This window comes from Mustelus asterias, chromosome 16 (assembly GCF_964213995.1).
Source record: "Mustelus asterias chromosome 16, sMusAst1.hap1.1, whole genome shotgun sequence".
Taxonomy (NCBI): Eukaryota; Metazoa; Chordata; class Chondrichthyes; order Carcharhiniformes; family Triakidae; genus Mustelus; species Mustelus asterias.
In genome coordinates this window covers 8,834,312-8,857,380 of record NC_135816.1, presented here as the reverse complement: position 1 = coordinate 8,857,380, position 23,069 = coordinate 8,834,312, and the positions used below count along the sequence as shown (strand labels likewise).

The 23,069-nt window shown below is 43.8% G+C and overlaps 1 protein-coding gene across 1 annotated transcript; it reads left to right on the top strand.

The window, feature by feature from the left end:
- Positions 1–2: 2 nt before the first annotated feature.
- Positions 3–17,227, top strand: LOC144505609 (uncharacterized). Its single transcript, XM_078231716.1, is given in 7 exon segments — positions 3–2,322; positions 9,893–10,018; positions 14,575–14,893; positions 14,895–15,021; positions 15,285–15,607; positions 15,609–17,048; positions 17,050–17,227. Coding segments are annotated over 7 exon segments (4,833 nt in total).
- The last annotated feature ends 5,842 nt before the right edge of the window (positions 17,228–23,069 follow it).

Here is a 23,069-nt window from a genome sequence, read left to right as displayed (position 1 = left end):
AAATGATTTTCCTGATTTTTGTATCGGATCTGGTTTCCGGGAAAATCCATTATTCTATTCGCGAAGAAATGCAGTCTCACGCTTTTGTTGGGAATGTCGCCGAAGATTTGGGACTGAACATTCGGAGGCTGTCAGCTCGAAAATTCCGACTGGCCTCTGCTGATAAAAGGCAGTGTTTGGAGGTGAATTCAGAAACCGGCATTTTATTTGCTAAGGAAAGGATAGATAGAGAGCAGCTGTGTGGGCAGATGCCAGTTTGTGTCCTTTCTTTCGAGATCGTAGTGGAAGAGCCTTTGAAGATGTATCGCGGTGAGGTGGAGATCCTTGATATAAATGATAATTCGCCCAGTTTCCCGGAGGGTGCCATTCTCTTACAAATGGCCGAAAGCATACTGCCAGGTTCCAGCTTTCCGCTAGAGTGCGCGCTTGATCCAGACATGGGGACAAATACAGTCACCGGTTACAACATCAGCCCCAATGAGAACTTCGGCCTTAAAGTGGAGACTGAAGAAGACGGTAGTACAATTGTCGAGTTGTTATTGGAGAAAGCATTGGACCGCGAACGGCAGTCATCCTTTCAGCTGATGCTGACGGCCACTGACGGAGGAAGTCCTCCCAGATCTGGAAGCGCTCGGATTCTCATCACTGTGCTGGACAGCAACGACAATGCGCCTGCGTTCGACAGCAAGGTCTACAAGGTCAGCCTGATGGAGAATTCACCCAGGGGAACCTTGGTGGTTTCAGTCCATGCCACAGATCTAGACGAAGGCCCGAATGCGGAGGTAACTTATTCTTTCAGTAACCGCGTTTCACAGAGAGTGCAAGAACTGTTTAGTTTGGATCCGCGAACAGGAGAGATTCGGGTTCAAGGCAGAATTGACTATGAAGAAGCAAGTAGTTATTCACTTGATGTTCAAGCTGTCGACAATGGTTCACCGGCAAATGCAGGACGTTCCAAAGTTCTGATTAATGTCATTGACGTGAATGACAACGCACCTGAGATATTATTAATGTCCTTGTCTCACGTGGTCCCTGAAGATGCTGCTCCCGGGACGGTGACAGCGCTGATCAATGTAATCGATCGCGATTCTGGAATAAACGGAGAGGTGAACTGTGAGGTCCCAAAGCACGTTCCCTTTAAACTTCAAACATCTTCGAGTGGTCACTTTAATTTGATTACCAGTGACATGTTGGATCGTGAAACCACCCCTTTTTACAACATTACAATTTCAGCCAAGGACTCTGGATCTCCTTCGCAATCAACAAATAAAACCATTAAAATATCTGTTTCTGATATAAACGATAACGCCCCAAGATTTCCTCGCCCCATGGACACAGTGTATGTGATGGAGAACAACGCTCCTGGTGCTTCCATTTTCGCAGTGACTGCCGTCGATCCTGATCTCGATCAGAATTCCTACATCACTTACTCTTTCATAGAAACTCGTATCCGAGATTTGCCATCGTCAAATTACCTCACTCTCAATTCGATGAACGGCACCATTTACGCACTGCGCTCTTTTGACTACGAACAAATCAAAAACTTCCAGATTCAAGTGCAAGCCCGAGACGCTGGCGTTCCTCCTCTGAGCAGCAGCGCAACATTGAATGTGATCATCCTGGATCAAAATGACAACGCTCCAGTTATTGTTTCACCTTCAGCACAGAGCGGATCAGCAGCAGTGGAGATTGTGCCTCAGTCAGCGGCTCAGGGCTACTTGGTCATCAAAATAATCGCAACTGATGCTGATTCTGGTCAGAACGCACGGCTCCACTATCAGGTACTGAAAGCCACTGATCCCAGTTTGTTCAGCGTGGGGCTGAACTCGGGAGAAATCAGAACAGCCCGAGGCATTTTGGAGCAGGATGCCATCACTCAAACTCTGGTCATCTTGGTGAAGGATAATGGACAGCCGAGTCTCTCCAGCACGGTTACAATCAACTTTTCAATCCTGGCAAATGTTACTGAAATTTACTCGGAAAGTCGCAATTTAGTGACAAATCCTGAATATGACTCTGATATAAATCTTTATTTAATCGTGATTTTAGGTTCAACTTCCTTCATATTTCTTGTCACCATCATTTTGTTGATTGGTATCAAGTGTAAACAGGACAGAAATACTATTGAAAATTACAACTCACCAAGTTGTTGCTATCGACTGGACGATTCTCACAGTGATTTTCACTCGAGACCCACACTGAAAGAATCTTTAAATTATACTGCGGCTGGAGATATTGTTCGCAAGCCTGAAACGCATCATTATGCAGTTTGTCTGTCTCCGGAATCAGCTAAGAGCGATTTTCTGTATTTGAAGCCCTACTGTATTTGAAGCCCTTCTGTATTTGAAGCCCTATTGTTCCTGAGACAGGGGCGGTGTCGCTCCTGTCTCAGGAACAATATTAAATTCTAAATGTTTGGCCACATTGAGGCAGGGTTAAATTACTGGCAACGTTTGTTAAATCCGTCCCTGCCGTGTGATTTGATGAAACCTTCTCCCTTTGAGGATCTCTATTATGGAAATAAAGGATTGTTCTTGTGATACAACTGTCAGTGCTGTTAATCAAAAGACATGGTGCCAAATACAAGGCTCCATGATGCCAAAGCGGCGCGTCTGGAACTGGTATGATTGAGCTCAGAATGGAATCTGGCAGACTAATTATCCCCTCAGCTGCACAATTGCCTTCATTGCAAGGTCAGCTGCACAATTGACCTTGGGGCATTGGTACCTAAATGCATGTGGAACATTCGCTTTTAAGGTTTGCTATTTTAAATGCCAACACAAGCGATTAAAAGGCTCGTCTTCCCTCATCACATTGGAAAGTGTTATTGCTGAAGCTTTAAATGTTCATAACTGGTCAAATGGACACTTGTGGTAATTTGATGCTGCCCTGAGCTGTTTAACAATGACACAAAATCGGCAGAAAACTACGACCAGGTTATAACATATTACTGTGATAAAGTATAAAATATTTTGCTTTGCGACAAATGTTTGCAAAATAACCTAGATTAGAACGAAGTTTCGAAAAAAAGACTACCGAGAAACATAGAAGCATAAAACATAAGCGCAGAATAAGGTCATTCAGCGCTTCGAGCCTGCTCCGCCATTAAGTATGATCATGGATGAATATCCAGCTCAATAACTTAATCTCGCTTTCCCCCATACCGTTTGATCTACGTTGCCCTAAGAGCTGTGTCTAATTCCTTCAAAGCAGACAATGTTTTGGCCTCAACTGCTTTCTGTGGTCGTGAATTTTACAGCTCATCAGACTCACTGGGTGAAGATATTTCTCCTCATCGCAGTCCGTATTCTTGGATTGTGGCCCCTTGTTCTGGACACCCCCGCAATCTGCAACATTTTGCCTACATCTTTCTTGCCTAGTCCAGTTAGAATTTTATAGGGTTCTATGATATCCCCCTCATTCTTCTAAACTCCACCGAATATAGTCCGAAAGCCTCAATCTCCCCTTACATGTCGGAACCGTGCCAGGAATCAGTCTGGTAAACCTTCTTTGCACTCCTCCACGAGCAAGAATATCTTTCCTCCGATAAATAGACCAATACTGCACACAACATTCAGGATGTGGCCCTGTATAGTTACAGCAGGACATTCCTTTCCTCTGCTCGAATCTTTTCGCTGTGAAGGCTAGAATACCATTTGCCTTCTTTACCGCTCAGTGCATCTGAATGTCTACTTTCAGCGACTGGTGTACAAGAGCACCCAGGTCACGTTGCACATTACCTTCTCTCAGTGTATAGCCATTCAAATAATAATCTGCATTCCTGTTTTTGCTACCAAGGTGGAAAACCTCACATTTATCCACATCTGCCATGCATTTGTCTCACGCAACTTCCCCAATTCATACTGAAGGTTCTCTGTGTCCGCTTAGAAATCATAGAATCATAGAAACCCTATAGTGCAGAAGGAGGCCATTCGGCCCATCGAGTCTGCACCGACCACAATCCCACCCAGGCCCTACCCCCACATATTTACCCGCTAAGCCCTCTAACCTACGCAACTCAGGATTCTAAGGGGCAATTTCTAACCTGGCCAATCAACCTAACCCGCACATCTGTGGACTGTGGGAGGAAACCGGAGCACCCGGAGGAAACCCACGCAGACACGAGGAGAATGTGCAAACTCCACACAGACAGTGACCCGAGCCGGGAATCGAACCCGGGACCCTGGAGCTGTGAAGCAGCAGTGCTAACCACTGCTAACCCTGGAGCTGTGAAGCAACAGTGCTAACCACTGCGCTACCGTGCCGCTTCATGGCTTAACGTCCCACCCAGCTTTGTGTCATCTGCAAATTTCGAGACATTACATTTAATTCACTCGTGTACATCATGAATATATATTGTGAATAGCTGAGATCCTTGCACTAGTCCCTGTGGTACCCCACTTGTCATTGCTTGCCATTTCGAAAGGACCAGTTGATCGATACGCATTGTTGCCTGTTGCCGACCAGTTTTCTCTCCATGTCAACACACTTGCCCCAATCCTATGCACTTGCTTTACACAATATTCTCTCATGTGTGAGTTTGAAAATCCAAACAGACCAGATCCACTGGCTCTCCCTTGTCATCGCTACTCGTTATATTCTCAAAGAGTTCCTGTGCGCTTGTCAAGTATGATTTCCCTTTCGTAAGTCCATGCTGGTTTTGTCTGATTCTGCCATAGTTTTCCAAGTGTTCTGCTGTTAAATCTTTTGACATGGATCGAGCATTTATTACCATTAGCGATGTCAGGCTGACTGATCTATAATTCCCTGTTTTCTCTCCACATCCTTTTAGACAGTGGGATTACGTTAGCTACAATTTAACCTGTGGAAACTGTTCCAGAATGTTTAGAATCGTGAAAGATGAAGAGCAATGCATCCACAATGTCGAGGGTCACTTTTTAACTCTGGGACGTTGACTTTTGGATACAGTGGATTTATTGGCTTTCAGTCCCGTCAATTACCCCAACACCATTTTCCAGCAAGGAGCAATTTCCTTTACTTCCTCTGTCTCGCTAAACCCTTTGTTCCGCAACAATTCTGGTACGTTGTTTGTGTTCTGTTTTGTGAAGACAGAACCAATGTATGTATTTAATTGGTCAGTCATTCCCTTTGTTCCTCATTATAAATTCCCTTGTTTCTGATTGTTTGTTTACACCAATCGATTTTTCTTCACATTTGTATAGAAGCTTTTACAGTCAGTTTTTATGTTCCAGGCAATCTTACTCGTGTACTCCATTTTCCCTTCTTAATAAATTCCTTTGCCCTCTTTTGTTCAATTCTAAACTCCTCCCAATCCTCAGGTCTATTTTCCTTTCTGGCCAGTGTGCCTGCCTCAACCCTTGGTCGAATACTATCCCTAATATTATCTTCTTAGCAATGGTCTGACAACCTTTCCCATTGTATTTTCGCGCCAGATGGGAATGAACAAGTATTGCTGTTCACCCATGCGTGTTCTGTATGTTTTCCATTGCCTATCTACTGTCGTCCCTTTAAGTAACGTTTCCCAATTGATCAGAGTCAACTCTTGCCTCATACCATCGGATGTTCCTTTATTTATGTTCAGGATACTAGTCTCAGAATCAACTACACCAATCTCCATCTTTATGAAGAATTCTATCATATTATGATCACTCATCTCCAGGGTCCTTTTACAAGCAGACTGCCAAGTATTCCTTTCTCATTACACAATAATCAGTCCAGGATAGCCTTTTCTCCAGTTGGTTCCTCAATGTATTGGCCTAGTAAACCACTCCAGGAATTCCTCCTCTACAGCCTTGTTACTAATTTGATTTGCCCAATCTATATGCAAATCAGTCACCCATAAATACAAATGTTCCTTTATTGCCTGCTTCTCTAATATCCTGCTTAATGCCATTTGCAGCATCACCGCTAAAATTCGGGGTCAAGATACTACCCCCCACTCAAGTTTTTTTCTCCTTGATGTTTCTTTGCTTTGCCCACTCAGATTCCACATGGTTGTCCTTTCTCACCAGTACATTAATTTCGTCTTCTACTAGCAACGCAACTCCACCACCTTTACCTTTTTGTCTGTCATTCCTAAACACTGAACAGTCCGGATGTTCAGTTTTCAACCCTGGCCACCATTTGTTTCTTATCCTGGCTACATCATACACATTTACATCTATTGTTTGATTAGTTCATTCACTTTATTGTGAATGCTCTGCACATTAAGGCACAAAGCCTTTATACTTGCATTTTGACATTCCTCGTCCCATTCCCACTATTTTTCCTATGTGCCAGGTTGATTCTGTTCCTTGATTTTTCAGCCTATCATGTTTCTTATTCATCCTCTGTCTTCTATTCATATCCACCTTTCCCCTTCCTCTAACTCCTTGCCTAATTTCCCATCCCCATGGCATTTTACTTTAAATCTGCCCCAACTACGTCAGCAGATGTTCTGCTTCGGACATCAGTCCTGGTTTCGCCCTGGTGCAACCCGTCCAATTTCTACTGGCCCCATCTCCCCCAGGACCGGTCCTGACGTCCCAGGAATGTGACTTCTTCCACTTTGCATCATTCCTTCACCCATGTATACTTCTGGCATATACTATTTTTTTCTGCGCTGACCATGGTGGCGGCACGATGGCACAGTGGTTAGCACTGCTGCCTCACAGCGCCAGTGACCTGAGTTTGATTCCTGGCTTGTGTCACTGTCTGTGGAGTCTGCATGTTCTCCCCTTGTCTGCGTGTGTTTCCTCCGGGTGCTCCAGTTTCCTCCCACAGTAAAAAGATGTCTGGGTTAGGTTGATTGGCCATCTAAATTGCCCCTTAGTGTCGGGGGACTAGCTAAGGTAAATGCATGGGGTTGAGGGGATAGGGTGGGAATGTGGTTAGTGCAGACGCGATGGGCCATCTGGCCTCCTTCTGCACTAAAGGCTTCTATGATTACGTGGCACTGGTGTTAATCTTGATATCAGGAGCTTTGAGGTTTTATTCTTCAACTTATTTCCCAACTCCCGACATTCTAATATTAGCTCCTCGTTCTTTTTTAATTTAACTTGTGTGCACCACAACGATCGGCTGTCAACTCCGCCCCCCACCCCATCCCACTCCACAGTATTCTGTCGCCGCTTTGAGACAACCTTGACCCCAAAACCTGCGAGACAACATACCATCCTCGAGTCTCGTTTGCAACCACAGACATGCCTGTCTATTGCCCTTACTATTGAAACCCCTATAACACTTTATACTCCTCTGTCCAGCAGAGCCAACCATGGTGGAATGTGTTTGGATGTTGGTGCTTTCCCGTGAGAGGCCCTCCCCCTGAACAGTATCCAAAAGGGTCTATTTCTTTTGCAGGGGAATGGTCATGAGAGATTTTTGCACTTCCTGTCTAGTCCTCTTGCTCTGCCTGATAGGAACCCATTCCCTTCTTGCCTGTCGAGTCTTCATCTGCATTGTAAACACCTGAAGCGACTGAAGGTCGATAAGTCCCCTGGGCCTGAAGAAATATATCCTAGGATTCTTTGGGAGGCGATGGATGAGATTGCAGAGCCTTTGGCTTTGATCTTTGGGTCCTCACTGTCCACGGGGATGGTGCCAGAGGACTGGAGAGTGGCGAATGTTGTTCCTCTGTTTAAGGAAGGGAATAGAAATGACCCTGGTAATTATAGGCCGGTTAGTCTTACTTCGGTGGTTGGTAAGTTGATGGAAAAGGTCCTTAGGGATGGGATTTATGACCATTTAGAAAGATGCGGATAAATCTGGGATAGTCAGCACGGATTCGTGAAGGGCAAGTCGTGCCTCACAAATGTGATAGAATTCTTTGAGGAAGTAACTAAGTGTGTTGATGAAGGTAGGGCAGTTGATGTCATGTACATGGATTTTAGTAAGGCGTTTGATAAGGTCCCCCATGGTCGGCTTATGATGAAAGTAAGGAGGTGTGGGATAGAGGGAAAGTTGGCCGATTGGATAGGTAACTGTTTATCTGATCGAAGGTTGTCATGATGTGGAGATGCTGGCGTTGGACTGGGGTGAACACGGTAAGAAGTCTCACAACATCGTGTTAAAGTCCAACAGGTTTATTTGGTAGCAAATTTTCTATTTGCTATCTGTAGTATAGTAAGGGCTATTTGTATAGTAAGGGCTATTATATAAGGGCTATTTGCTACCAAATAAACCTGTTGGACTTTAACCCGGTGTTGTGAGACTTCTTACCGTATCTGCTCGAAGACAGAGGGTGGTGGTGGATGGAAAATTTTCGGACTGGATGCAGGTTGCTAGCGGAGTGCCACAGGGATCAGTGCTTGGTCCTCTGCTCTTTGTGATTTTTATTAATGACCTAGAGGAGGGGGCTGAAGGGTGGATCAGTAAATTTGCTGATGACACCAAGATTGGTGGAGGAGTGGATGAGGTGGAGGGCTGTTGTAGACTGCAAAGAGACATAGATAGGATGCAAAGCTGGGCTGAAAAATGGCAGATGGAGTTTAACCCTGATAAGTGTGAGGCGATTCATTTTGGGAGGACAAATTTAAATGTGGATTACAGGGTCAAAGGTAGGGTTCTGAAGGCTGTGGAGGAACAGAGAGATCTTGGGGTCCATATCCACAGATCTCTGAAGGTTGCCGCTCAAGTGGATAGAGCTGTGAAGAAGGCCTATAGTGTGTTAGCTTTTATTAACAGGGGATTGGAGTTTAAGAGCCGTGGGGATTTGCGGCAACTGTACAGGACCTTGGTGAGACCACAATTGGAATATTGTGTGCAGTTCTGGTCACCTCACTATAAGAAGGATGTGGAAGCGCTGGAAAGAGTGCAAAGGAGATTTATCAGGGTGCTGCCTGGTTTGGAGGATAAGTCTTATGAGGAAAGGTTGAGGGACCTAGGGCTGTTCTCTCTGGAGCGGAGGAGGTTGAAGGGTGACTTAATAGAGATTTATCAAATGATGAAGGGGATAGATAGAGTGAACATTCAAAGACTATTTCCTCAGGTGGATGGAGCTATTACAAGGGGGCATAACTATCGGGTTCATGGTGGGAGATACAGGAAGGATGTCCGAGGTAGGTTCTTTACTCAGAGAATGGTTGGGGTGTGGAGTGGACTGGCTGCAGTGATAGTGGAGTCGGACACTTTAGGAAAATTTAAGCGGTTATTGGATAGGCACATGGAGCACACCAGGATGATAGGGAGTGGGATAGCTTCATCTTGGTTTCAGATAAAGCTCGGCAGGACATCGTGGGCCGAAGGGCCTGTTCTGTGCTGTACAGTTCTATGTTCTACCTCTTCATTCGTGCTATCCACAATGCTCTCTGCCTCACTGATCCTGCACAGTTCCCCCAAGCACCACTCCAGTTATAAAATCCAGACTTCCAGCAGCTGCATCTGGAGACACTACTTGCACTCATGCTAGCGCTGGGCATAGAAAGTGTTGCAGGCTTACCACACAAGGCAGGAGGAGCAACCATGGCTTTGAGCTCTCCTGCAATGAGTTATCCCTTTGCTGAAACTGAGGAAGATGCATAAAATCACATAACCTGGGGCTCTTCACCTCTGGTCCGAGTAACGACAACCTATGAAATACAAGATAAGGACCTTACAAATTATAATTTAAAAATGTAGTAAATACTGACTCTAGCGCACTCACCCAATCAGCTGATTCCACTCCCCCTGCATCACATTTGAATCCTGGCGTCGTCATGGGATCTCCAAGGTCCAAGCTGGCAGGCTGTTCTCAGGTTAACACTTTCTTGCACTCTGTTACACCCCCCGGCTCCACTCCCAATCTCGCTCTTTCACTTGTTCTTTTTCTTCCTGAATCCGGTTTCTTTATCTTATATTTTTTATATTGCTAGTCTTACTTACGGAAATTCAAGGAGATACTTTATAAATGATACTTTTTCTTTAGTTTAAACCATTTAAACAAAATCCCTAACAGCAGCTTTTCAACAACCAAATAATTTACCTTTTTCCTGTAAGATCACTGCTGGATTTCTTTTTCAAACTCAGCTGGCTGCCCATTACATTTGTTCCCGAGAGGCCCGGCAGTCTCTGCTCCGAGAAGGTAAGTCACACGATTTATATAACTACGGTAATATTCTGCAATCGCAGGTTACAGATAACTGCATAGTTAGCATGGAATGTCCAACACAGAAACAGGGCTTTCGTTCCAATAGATCCATGGAATTGTTTATGCTCCACATCAGTCCCCGCGGCTCCCCCCGCCCCCCCCCCCCCCCCCCCCGCCCCAGCGTCCCCACCTCCTTTAGTTATCAAATGGAATCAGCATACTTTTTATAACTGCCGCTAGGAAGTAATTTGGTTTAGCACTGACGTTATGTTGATCATAAATCTGGGTCGAAGGCAGAATATCAACAAAGACAATGAGATTTACAACCTCAAAGTAATTCTTCAAAAACCCAAAAAAACTCCAGATGAACTTTTGTCATAAAAAAGCTGAAGGTTTGAACTTCCGCTTCCCAGCCTGTGATTTGCTGTCCAGTTAAATAAGATGGACCAAAATCACTCAATGGCGCTTGGAGAAGATTATGTCAATCTTATCAATTCACTGGTCAGAATGCACGATTCATAACTTGCAACATACCTGCTTACATTTTTGATTGGATTTGATTTGATTTATCATCGTCACATGTATTAGTATGCAGTGAAAAGTATTGTTTCTTGCGCGCTATACAGACAAAGCAGAACGTACATAGAGAAGGAAAGAGGAGGGTGCAGAATGTAGTGTAGCTAGGATGAAGAGAAAGATCAACTTAATATGAGGTAGGTTCTATTCAAAAGTTTGATGGCAGCAGAGAGGAAGCAATTCTTGAGTGGGTGGTACCTGACTTCAGACCTTTGTATCTTTTTCCCGACGGATGAGTGTATGTCCGGCATGCGTTGGGTCCTTGATTATGCTGGCTGCTCACCAAGGCACCGCAAAGTGTACACTTTGCCTCAATCGATGGGAAAGTGGTTTGCGTGATGGACTAGGCTTCGTTCACGACCGTTTGTTGTTTCCCCATGGCGTTTGGAGATGCGTTTTGTAGGAATAATGGAGCTCCTCCAGGTATCCCATCCGGGCCAGTCGCTTTCTGTGGGTTGACTCTCGAGAAGGCTGATTTGACGCCTACGATGGTTCGGCCAAGTCTTCCAGAGTGGAAGGCGTGCACTTGCTGACCTCTTGCTCAAAATGAACATAGAATGCATTGAGCTAATCGGCGAGGGGCGCATTGGTGCCGGCGATTCTACATGCCTTCATCTTGTAGGCTGTCTTGCAGACCTTGCATAATGAATGGGAGTTCCTGTGGCTAGACTGGGACTCTCGCTTAGTCCGGTACTGTCTTTTGGCATCCTTGATTTCATCTCCGTACCTGTATTTCCTGTATAAGTCGGTGTTGCCTGACTTAAACGCCTCAGACGTGGACTTCAGCAAGTAGTGGATATCACTGTTTATCCATGGTTTCCGGTTAGGAAATACACAGATTTGCTTCTCTGGCACACTGTCTTATACACACTTACTAATGAAGTCAGGTACTGTAGTGGCGTACTTGTTCAGGTTGGTCACTGAGTTTATAAATATTGACCAATCAATATTTAAACTGAAGATCAACTGATCCGTCAGGCCAACATTGCGCGACTTCCTTTATGGGATTCTCCCATTTCAGTTTTTTCATGAATGTCGGGACCAGGAGCACAGCCTTGTGGTTTGAATTGCCAAAGTGTTTTATGTTTGTGTAGCAGTGGTCTAGATTGTTTGTGCCTCTGGTGAAATAGGAGACAACATGTTGGTGCTACCTTGGTGGGACACTCTTGAGTTTAGCCTGATTGAAGTCCCCGACCACTATGAACAAGAGGCCTCGGGATGTTTCGTTTCAAGACTTTTTGTGGTGGTACATATTCACGTCCGCATGGGCTGGAATGCAAACTGCTGTCAGGATAACAGAGTTGAAGTCCCGCAGAAGGTAGCAGTGGCGGCATTTCGGGGTCAGGTATACTAGGTCCGGGAGCAGAAACTCGGCAGTATTGCTACGTCTATGCACCAAGACGTGTTGATCAGAAGGCAGGCCCCACCTCCTTATTCCTTGCCTGAGGCCGCTGTGTGGTCCAGTCAGTGGACTGAGAAGCCCTCTGGTTGCAGGGCACAGTAGTAGACAGTTGGTGGGACGCTTGTCTGATTATTACGTTCGTGGAGCTGTTAAGACATTCATATTGAGTAGCGTTGTGTCTCAATTTGAGTGATCAATAGATAAACATTTTCTGTGGGTACTGAGCTTTTACGGATTGGAGCTACACGGAGCGGTCACCTGAGTGGTATTATGCAAAATGTGAAATGATGAATGCTTGCAGAACTTGAACGTTCACAGTGCACGGAGAAGGTAATATGAGAAAAAAGAAAATTCACAAAAGCAGAGGGTGATTTAATCAAAGCAGCCAAGTAACAGAGGATGACAAAGTGTTACATGAGAGCGAATAGTTTATATATAAAACCACAGTTTTGGACCCTGGATTTGCATTTACATTTACATTTACCGTAATCTTAATTCGAATCTCATTCTCGGTTTTGGATTCCCACGGGCTAATCCAGAATCTCCAAATTGTCGTCTGTCGTAATAGTTCGTAAGTGCTGAATACATTCAGAATATTCCTCTGTAACAATCAAGTGGAATGTCCGACCCACCGAACACAATTTGATTAAAATTATAATCAATATAGCCAGCAGGGAAATGTGACAAATATGTGCCAATGACACGTTCACCAACATCAAAATCATATTTCATGATGACCTGCATTCTGAGCATTACATTAGAAATCCAAGCATAATTGCTGCATAGAATGTCTTAATTGCATATCTTAGCATTTGTTTTAGTTACCCTGGTTCATATTCCCTCTTAATTGTTTTTGCATATCCGTCGCCACTGATTCCAAATATTTAATCATTTCCAGTATTTTAGTTATCCGTTTCCCCTGCTGTTAGTAATCATGATAAGGCTAACTGGAGCTATCAGCCAGCGGTACATGAAGTATTTGAAATTGGTCAGATACTTCAAATATCTTGTAGATATCTGTATGCAAAATCATCTTTCTCATTGATCTACAGATCAATGTTTTCTAAATAATCATTACGTTCTTTGGTCAAATATGATTACGGTTATATTCAAAAAAACGATTACAATTCTGCATCTGGACAAGAGATACTTGCATATAAAATTAGTTTACGAAAGTAGTCGAAAACTCATCATTGTTTGAAAATAATTAAGAGAAGAGTGGGTAGGATCTCAAACAATAATGAGACAGAGTACAGGAATGAGATAGCGAATCTGGTGAACTCGTGCGGCGACAATAATCTCTCCCTCAATGTCAACAAAACGGAGATTGTCACCGACTTCTGGAAGCGTAAAGGAGAACATACCCCTGTCTCCATTAATGGGGCCGAAGTAGAAAGGGTCGAGAGCTTCAAGTTTTTAGGTGTCCAGATCACCAACAACCTGTCCTCGTCCCCCATGCCGACACTATAGTTAAGAAAGCGCACCAACGCCTCTACTTTCTCAGAAGACTAAGGAAATTTGGCATGTCAGCTACGACTCTCACCAACTTTTACAGATGCCCCATAGAAAGCATTATTTCTGGTTCTAACACAGCTTGGTATGGCTCCTGCTCTGACCAAGACCGCAAGGAACTACAAAAGGTCATGAATGTAGCCCAATCCATCACGCCTCCGATTCATTGACTCTGTCGACACTTCCCGCTGCCTCGGCAAAGCATAATTAAGGGCTCCACGCACCCCGGACATTCTCTTCCACCTTCTTCCGTCAGGAAAAAGATACAACAGGTCACGGACCAACCAACTCAAGAACAGCTTCTTCGCGGCTGCTGTCAGACTTTCGAATGGACTTACCTTGCATTAAGTTGATCTTTCTTTACACCATAGCCATGACTGTAACACTATTTTCTGCATTCTCTTGTTCCTTTCTCTATGAACGGTATGCTTTGTTTGTATGGCGCACAAAAAATACTTTTCACTGTATGTTAATACACGTGACAATAATAAATCAAATCAAATCATTCATACAGTGATGGGTATGGAACCTTTTACTTCCTAATCCAAGATCATCTGGTGTTACGTGGGACATACATATGATGCTGCCGTGACAAATATTGAAATTGTCTTGTCGCAGATTATATGCTGAGGAACTAAATGGAAAGACTCAACATTATAATTCCATTGCATTTGAAAGAAGCAGTGATTGCCGATATAGAAAGACTGCTAATCTGAAATTCATGTCGCTGTGGGCGTATTTTGTTTGTACACTGTTAAAATTAGAAACGGGATGAATGCTTTCACATCAGCACATGTGCCGCTTTTAAAATAAATTGCTGTCATCGTAGGCAGGGACTCACAGTGTCGCTGTGGACCAATGAGCATCTCACGTCCAAGCTGAGATCTATTGCTCCTCCTCCGGCACAGAACCAGAACAGGAACAGAAAGGCAATCATTTTGTGGAAAGGTCTTCGTCAATTTAGTCGGTATCCTGCTTTTCAGGTATTTTGCAGTGTATGCGATCGGGAAGCGCTTGATCTTAATAAACTACCGGTTTATTTTTGCACGTCTCCAAATAGAACAGACAATGGCAGAGCCACGGTTAACCAACGCCTTAAAATTCAGACAATTACAATTTGAAATACTTTTCCTTCTTTTTGTATCGGATCTGGTTGTCGGGAAAATTCATTACTCTGTTCGCGAAGAAATGGAGTCTGGCGCTTTAGTTGGGAATGTCGCCGAAGATTTGGGATTGAACATTCGGAGGCTGGCAACTCGAAAATTCCGACTGGCCTCTGCTAATAAAAGGCAGTGTTTGGAGGTGAATTCAGAAGCCGGCATTTTATTTGCGAAGGAAAGGATAGATAGAGAGCAGCTGTGTGGGCAGATGCCAACTTGTCCTTTCTTTCGAGATCGTAGTGGAAGAGCCTTTGAAGATGTATCGCGGTGAGGTGGAGATTCTTGATATAAATGATAATTCGCCCAGTTTCCCGGAGAATGCCATGCTCTTACACATGGCCGAAAACATACTGTGGTGATGTGGAGATGCCGGCGTTGGACTGGGGTAAACACAGTAAGAGTTTTAACAACACCAGGTTAAAGTCCAACAGGTTTATTTGGTAGCAAATGCCATTAGCTTTCGGAGCGCTGCTCCTTCGTCAGATGGAGTGGAGAGCAGATATCTACTCCATCTGACGAAGGAGCAGCGCTCCGAAAGCTAATGGCATTTCCTACCAAATAAACCTGTTGGACTTTAACCTGGTGTTGTTAAAACTCTTACTGCGAAAACATACTGCCAGGCTCCAGCTTTCCGCTTGAGAGGGCGCTTGATCCAGATGTGGGGACAAATACAGTCACCGCTTACAACATCAGCCCGAATGAACACTTCGGTCTAAAAGTGGAGACTGCAGAAGACGATAGTAAAAATGTCGAGTTTTTATTGGAGAAACCATTGGACCGCGAACAACAGTCATCGTTTCAGCTGACGCTGACGGCCTCTGACGGAGGGAGTCCTCTCAGATCTGGTAGCGCTCGCATTCTCATCACTGTGCTGGAGAGCAGCGACAATGCCCCTGCTTTCGATAGCAAGGTCAGCCTTGTGGAGAACTCACCCAATGGTGGTTTCAGTCCATGCCACTGATCTAGACGAAGGTTCGAATGCGGAGGTAACTTATTCCTTCAGTAACCGCTTTTCACAGAAAATGCAAGAACTGTTTAGTTTGGATCCGCGAACAGGAGAGATTCGGGTTCAAGACAGAATTGATTATGAAGAAGCAAGCAGTTATTCACTTGATGTTCAAGCTTTCGACAATGGTTCACCGGCAATTGCTGGACATTCTAAAATTCTGATTAATGTAATTGATGTGAATGATAACGCCCCTGAGATCTTATCAATGTCCTTGTCTCACGTGGTCCCTGAAGATGCTGCTCCCGGGACTGTGACAGCGCTGATCAATGCAATCGATCGCGATTCCGGCAAAAACGGACAGGTGAACTGCGAGGTCCCAAAGAACGTCCCCTTTAAACTTCAATCAGTTTCGAGTGGTTATTATAATTTAGTTACCAGTGACATGTTGGATCGTGAAATCACCACTTTATAAAACATCGCAATTTTAGCCAGGGACTCGGGATCTCCTCCGCCATCAACAAATAAAACTGTTAAAATATCCGTGTCTGATATGAATGACAACGCTCCAAGATTTCCTCGCCCCATGGACACAGTGTATGTGATGGAGAACAACGCTCCTGGGGCTTCCATTTTTGCAGTGACTGCCTTCGATCCTGATCTAGATCAGAATTCCTACATCACTTACTCTTTCACAGAAGCTCATATCCGAGATTTGCCATTGTCTAATTACCTCACTCTTAATTCGATGAACGGCACCATTTACGCACTGCGCTCTTTTGACTACGAGCAAGTTAAAAACTTCCAGATTCAAGTGCAAGCCCGAGACGCTGGCGTTCCTCCTCTGAGCAGCAGCGCAACATTGAATGTTATCATCCTGGATCAAAATGACAACGCTCCAGTCATTGTTTAACCTTCAGCACAGAGCGGATCAGCAGCAGTGGAGATTGTGCCTCAGTCAGCGGCTCAGGGCTACTTGGTCACCAAGATAATCGCAACTGATGCTGATTCTGGTCAGAACGCACGGCTCCACTATCAGGTGCTGAAGGCCACTGATCCCAGTTTGTTCAGCGTGGGGCTGAACTCTGGAGAAATCAGAACAACCCGAGGAATTTTGGAGCCGGATGCTATCACTCAAACTCTGGTCATCTTGGTGAAGGATAATGGACAGCCGAGTCTCTCCAGCACGGTTGCAATCAACTTTTCAATCCTGGCAAATGTTACTGAAATTTACTCGGAAAGTCGCAACTTAGTGACAAACCCTGACTATGATTCCGATATAAATCTTTATTTAATTGTGATTTTAGGTTCAACTTCCTTTATATTTCTTGTCACCGTCATTTTGCTGATTGGCATCAAGTGTAAACAGGACAGAAATATTATTGAAGATTACAACTCGCCAAGTTGTTGCTATAGGCTGGACGATTCTCAGTGATTTTCACCCGAGACCTACACTGAATGAACCGTTAATATATACTGCGGCTGGAGATATTGTTCGCATGCCAGAAACGCATCATTATGCAGTTTGTCTGTCTCCGGAATCAGCTAAGAGCGATTTTCTGTATTTGAAGTCCTACACGCCGCTAATCTCTCACGAGCAATGCTAAATTCTAAAGATTTGGCAACATTGAGGCAGGGTTCAATTACTGGCAACCTTTGTTGAACCCGTCGCTGCAACGTGATTTGGTGAAACCTTCTCCCTTTGAGGAAGTCTATAACGAAAATAAAGGATCGTTCTTGTGACACAACTGTCACTTTTATTAATCAAACAGTATGGTGCAAAATTTAAGGTTCCATGATACTACTGCGACGCGTCTGGAACTGGTACGATTTAGCACAGAATGGAATCCGGCAGACCAGTTATTTCCTGAGCTATACAATTGGCTTCGTTGTAAGGTCAGCTGCAAAATTGACGTTGGGGCATCGGTACCTAAATGCATGTGGAGAATTTCCTTTTACGGTTTGCTATTTTAAATCCCAATACAAGTGATTAAAAGGCTCTTTTTCCCTCATGAGATTGGAAAGTGTTATTGCTGAAGCTTTTAAAGTTCAGAACTGGCCGAATTGATACATATGGTGACTTGATGCTGCCCTGAGCTGTTTAACAATGACTCAAAAATTGGGGGAAATCTACGACCAAATTATAACGTATTACTCTGATAATGCATAAAACACTTTGCTCTCCAGCAAATGTTTCTCTAATAATCTAGATTGGAACTAAGTTTCGAAAAACGTCTGCCTAGAACCATAGAAACATACAGCATAGGTGCAGAATGAGGTCATTCTGGGCTTCGAGCCTGCTCCGCCATTAAGTATGATCATGGCTGATCATCTAACTCAGTAACCTATTGCCGCTTTCACCCATATCCTTTGATCCACGTTGTCCTAAGAGCTATGTCTACATTCTTGAAAACAGACCATGTTTTGTTCTCAACTGCTTTCTGTGACAGTGAATTTCGCAGGCTCAGCAGCCTCACTGGGTGAAGATATTTCTCCTCATCACAGTCCGTATTCTTAGATTGTAGACCCCGGTCCTGGACATCCCCACCATCGGGAACATCTTGCCTACATCTTCCTTGTCCAGTCTATTAGAATTTTATAGGGTTCTACGAGATCCCCCGCATTCGTCTAAACTCCACCGAATATAGTCTGAAAGCCCCTTCTATGCCAGAGCCACCATCCCTGGAATCAGTCAGGTAAATCTTCTCTGCCCTCCTTCAATAGAAATGATATCTTCCCTGAGATAAATAGACCACACAATATTCAGGATGTGGTCTCACCAAGTCCCTGCATAATTGCAGCAGGACATTCCTATTCCTACACTTGAATCTTTACTCTGTGAAGGCCAGCATACCATTTGCCTTGTTTAACGCTTACTGCACCTGAATGCCTACTTTCAGCGACTGGTGTAGAAGGACAGCCAGGTCACGTTGCACCTTCCCCTGTCTCAATTTATAGGATTCCAATAATAATCTGCCTTCCTGTTTTTGCTGCCAAAGTGGATAACCTCACACTTTTCCACATTATACTCCATCTGCCATTCATTTGCCTCACTCAACATACCCAAATCATACGGAAGGATATTTTTGTTCTCCTCATGGCTCACCCTCCCACCCAGCTTTGTGTCATCTGCAAATTTAGGAACGTTACATTTAGTTCACCCGTGTATATGATGAATATATATTGTTAATAGCTGGGATCCTGACACTAGTCCCTGTGGTATCCCACTTGTCACTGCCTGCCATTTGGAAAGGGCCAGTTTATCAATGCGCATTGTTCCCTGTTGCCAACCAGTTTTCTATCCGTGTCAACAAAGTACCCCCAATCCTTTGCACTTGTTTTACACACTACCATCTCAAGCAACTTTGAAAACTGAAATAGGCCAGGTCCACTGGCTCTCCCTTGTCAACTCTACCAATTGCATTTTCAAAGAATTCCAGCTCTTTGTCAAGCATGATTTCCCTTTCGTAAATCCATGTTGATTTTGTCCGACCCTGCCACAGTTTTCCAAGTGTTCTGCTATTTAATCTTTTAAAATGGACGCGAGCATTTCCCACTCCCGATGTCAGGCTGACTGATCTATAATTCCCTGTTCTACCTCCTTTTAAATAATGGAGTTATATTAGCTGCACTCCAATCTATAGGAACGGTTCCAGAGAACATACCATCGTGAAATGCGACGAGCAATACATCCTCCATGTCTAGGGTCACTTTTTACATACTCTGAGATGTCGATTATTAGACCTTGGGGATTGATTGGCCTTGAATCCCATCAATTTCCCCAACACCATTTCCCAGCTGCTAGAGATTTTCTTCACTTCCACCCTCTCGCTAAACCCTCTGGTCAGCAACAATTCTGGTATGTTATTTGTGTTCTAATTTGTGAACCAAAGTATGTATTTAGTTGGTCAGCCATTCCCTTTGTTCCCCATTATAAATTCCCCTGTTTCTGTCTGTAAATGGCCTACATTTGATTTCACCAATCGATTTCTCTTCACATCCCTATAGAATCTTTTACAGTCAGTTTTTATGTTCCTTGCAATCTTACTCTTGTATTCTATTTCTCCTTCTTAATAAATTCCTTTGCCCTCCTTTGTTCAATTCTAAACTTCTCCTAATCCTCAAATCTATTGTTTTTTTCGAGCCAGTATATGTACCTCACCCTTTGATCTAATACTATCCCTAATTTCACCTTCTAAGCCATTGTCTGATCACCTTTCCCATTTTATTTTAGCGCCAGAGAGGAATGAACAATTATTGCCGTTCACCCATGCGTGTTTTGTATGTTTGCCATTGCCTATCTACCGTCATGCCATTAAGTAAAGTTTCCCAATCCATCATGGCCAACTCGTGCCTCATACCATCGGACATTCCTTTATTTAGGTTCAGGATACTAGTCTTAGAATTAACTACACCAGTCTCCATCTTTATGAAGAATTCTATCATATTATGGGGCCTTGTACAACCAGATTGCCAAGTATTCCTTTCTTATTACACAATAACCAGTCTAAGATAGCCTGTTCTCTTGTTGGTTCCTCAATGTACTGGCCCAGTAAACAACTCCAGGAATTCCTCCTCCGAAGCCTTTTTCCTAATTTGATTTGCCAAATCTATATGCAAATCAAAGTCACCCATCAATACAAATGTTTCTTTATTGCATGCTTCACTAATTTCCTGCTTAATGCCATTTGCAGCATCGCCACTAACCAGCATCGTTTGGGGTCTGTATACAACCCCCCATTAACGTTTTCCCCTTTGATGTTTCTTAGCTTTGTCCATATAGATTCCACATTGTTGAGTTAATATCCTTTCTCACGAGTGCATTAATTTCCTCTTCTGCAATCGATGCAACTCTACCACCTTTACCATTTTGTCTGTCGTTCCTAAACACTGGATACCCCGGATGTTCAGTTTTCATTCATGGTCACCATGCACCCATTTCTCTCTTATCCCGGCGACATCATACACATTTACATCAATTTGCGGATTAATTCATCCACTTTATTGTGAATGCTCCGCACAATAAAGCACAAAGCCTTAATTCTTGCATTTTAACATTCCTTGTCCGATTCCCACTATTTTTCACTCTGTCCAAGGTTGATTCTGGCCCTTGATTTCTCAGCCGATCAAGTTTCTTATTCATCTTCTGTTTTTTTATTCTTATCCGCCTTTCCCCTTCCTCTAATCCCTTGCATATGTTCCCAGCCCCATGCTATTTTACTTTAAACCCTCCCCAACCAATTCTGCAAATACTCTTCTTCGGACAGATGTCCTAGATCTACCCAGGTGCAACCCATCCAATTTGTATTGGTTCCATTTCCCCCAGGACTCGTTTTGATATCCCAGGAATCTGAATCCTTCCCCTTCACATCATTCCTGCACCCATGTATGCATCTAGTATTTTTCTGCTCTGACCATCACGTGGCATTGGTGCTAATCCTGAGGTCACCAGCTTTAAGGTCACGAGAGATTCTTGCACTGTCTGCCTAGTCCTCTTGCTCGCCTGATAGTAATGCATTCCCTTCCTGTCTGCCGAGAGTTCACCAGCATTGTAACCTGCTCTCCATTCCTCCTATCTGCAATACTACAATACTACAATCACCGATGCTGCGCAGCTTCCCCAGGCGCCACTCCAGTTCTAAAACACAGTCTTCCCACACAGAGCAGGAGGAGCCAACCATGACTTTGAGCTCTCCTGTCATGACTTATCCCTTTGTTGAAACTTCGGAAGATGCTTAAAATCAGGGCTCTTCTCCTCTGGTCCTCGTAACTACAATCTACAAAACACAAAATAAGGACCTTACAAATTATAATAAAAGATGTAGCAAATACTAACTCTACCGTACTCACCCAAGATTCACTCTCCCCGTTTCACATTTGAATCCTGGCGCCCCCGTGAGATCGCAAAGGTGCAAAGCAATCTGCTCTCAGTTTCACTCTTTTTTGCACTCCATTATACCCCTCGGCTCCACTCTCAGTCTCGCTTTTTTTCTTGCTCTTTTTCTTCCTGGATCCGCTCTTTTTATCTTATATTTTTTTATTTTCTACCTTATTTCACTTTAACTTGATTTTACTTATTGCTGGTCTTATGGAAATTCAAGGAGTTGCTTTATAAATGATACTTTTTTTTAGTTTAAGCTATTTAAACACAACCCCTAACAGCAGCTTTTCACCAACTAAAGAATTTACCGTTTTCCTATAAGATCGCTCCTGGATTTCTTTTTCACACTCAGCTGGTTGCCCAGTACAGGGGTCCTCGACAGGCCCGGCGTCTCTGCTCCGAGAAGGTAAGTCACACGATTTATATAACTACGGTAATATTTTGCAATTACAGGTTACAGAGAATTGCATAGTTTGCATAGAATGTACAACACAGAAACAGAGCTTTCGCTCCAATCGGTCAATGGAGGTGTTTATGCTCCACATCAGTTTCCCCCCTCCTTTAGTTATCAAATTCAAACAGCATACTTTTTCTAACTGCCGCTGGGCAGTAGTTTGGTTTAGAACTGACGTTATGTTGATCATAAATCGGGGCTGAAGACAAAACATCAGCAACGACAGTGAGACTTACAACCTCCAAAATAATTTTTACAGAAGCCAACAAAACTCGAGGTATTTTGGTCAGAACAAAGCTGAAGGTTTGAACTTCCGCTTGCCAGCCCATGATTTGCCCCCAATAAAATAAGATGGACCAAAATCACACAATGGCGCTCGGAGAAGATTATGTTAATTCGATAAATTGGCTGGTCAGAGCGCACGATTCATAATTTGCAACATGCCTGTACGCATTATTTTATTCGATTTATTTTGATTTCAGATATTATTGGCACGTATTAGTATGCAGTGAAAAGTATTGTTTCTTGCGCGCTATGCAGATAAAGCAGAACTTACATAGAGAAGAAAAGGGGAGGGTGCAGAATGTAATATTACAGTCATAGCTAGGGTGTAGAGAAAGATCAACTGAATATGAGGTAGATCAATTCAAAAGTCTGACGGCAGGAGGGAAGAAGCTGTTCTTGAGTCGGTGGTACATGACTCCAGACTGTTGTATCTTTTACCGGACGGAAGAACATGGAAGAGAGAATGTCCGGTTGGGTGGGGTCCTTGATTATTCTGGCTCCTTTTCCAAGGTACCGCAAATTGCAGACAGAGTCAATCGATGGGAAGCTGGTTTGCGTGATGGACTGGGCGTCGTTCACGACCCTTTGACACAAAGATTGGCCGGGTGGCGAACAGTGAGGTTGAGTTTCTTGGATTACAGGAAGATATAGACTAGGTGGTCAAATGGGCAGATAAGTGGCAGATGGAATTTAACCCTAAAAATTGTGAGGTGATGCATTTTGGAAGGAGTAATTTGACAAGGAAGTATAATACGAAAGGTCTGACACTGGGAAATTCCAAAGAGACCTTGGTGTGTTTGTCCGTAGAATCATAGAAACCCTACAGTAC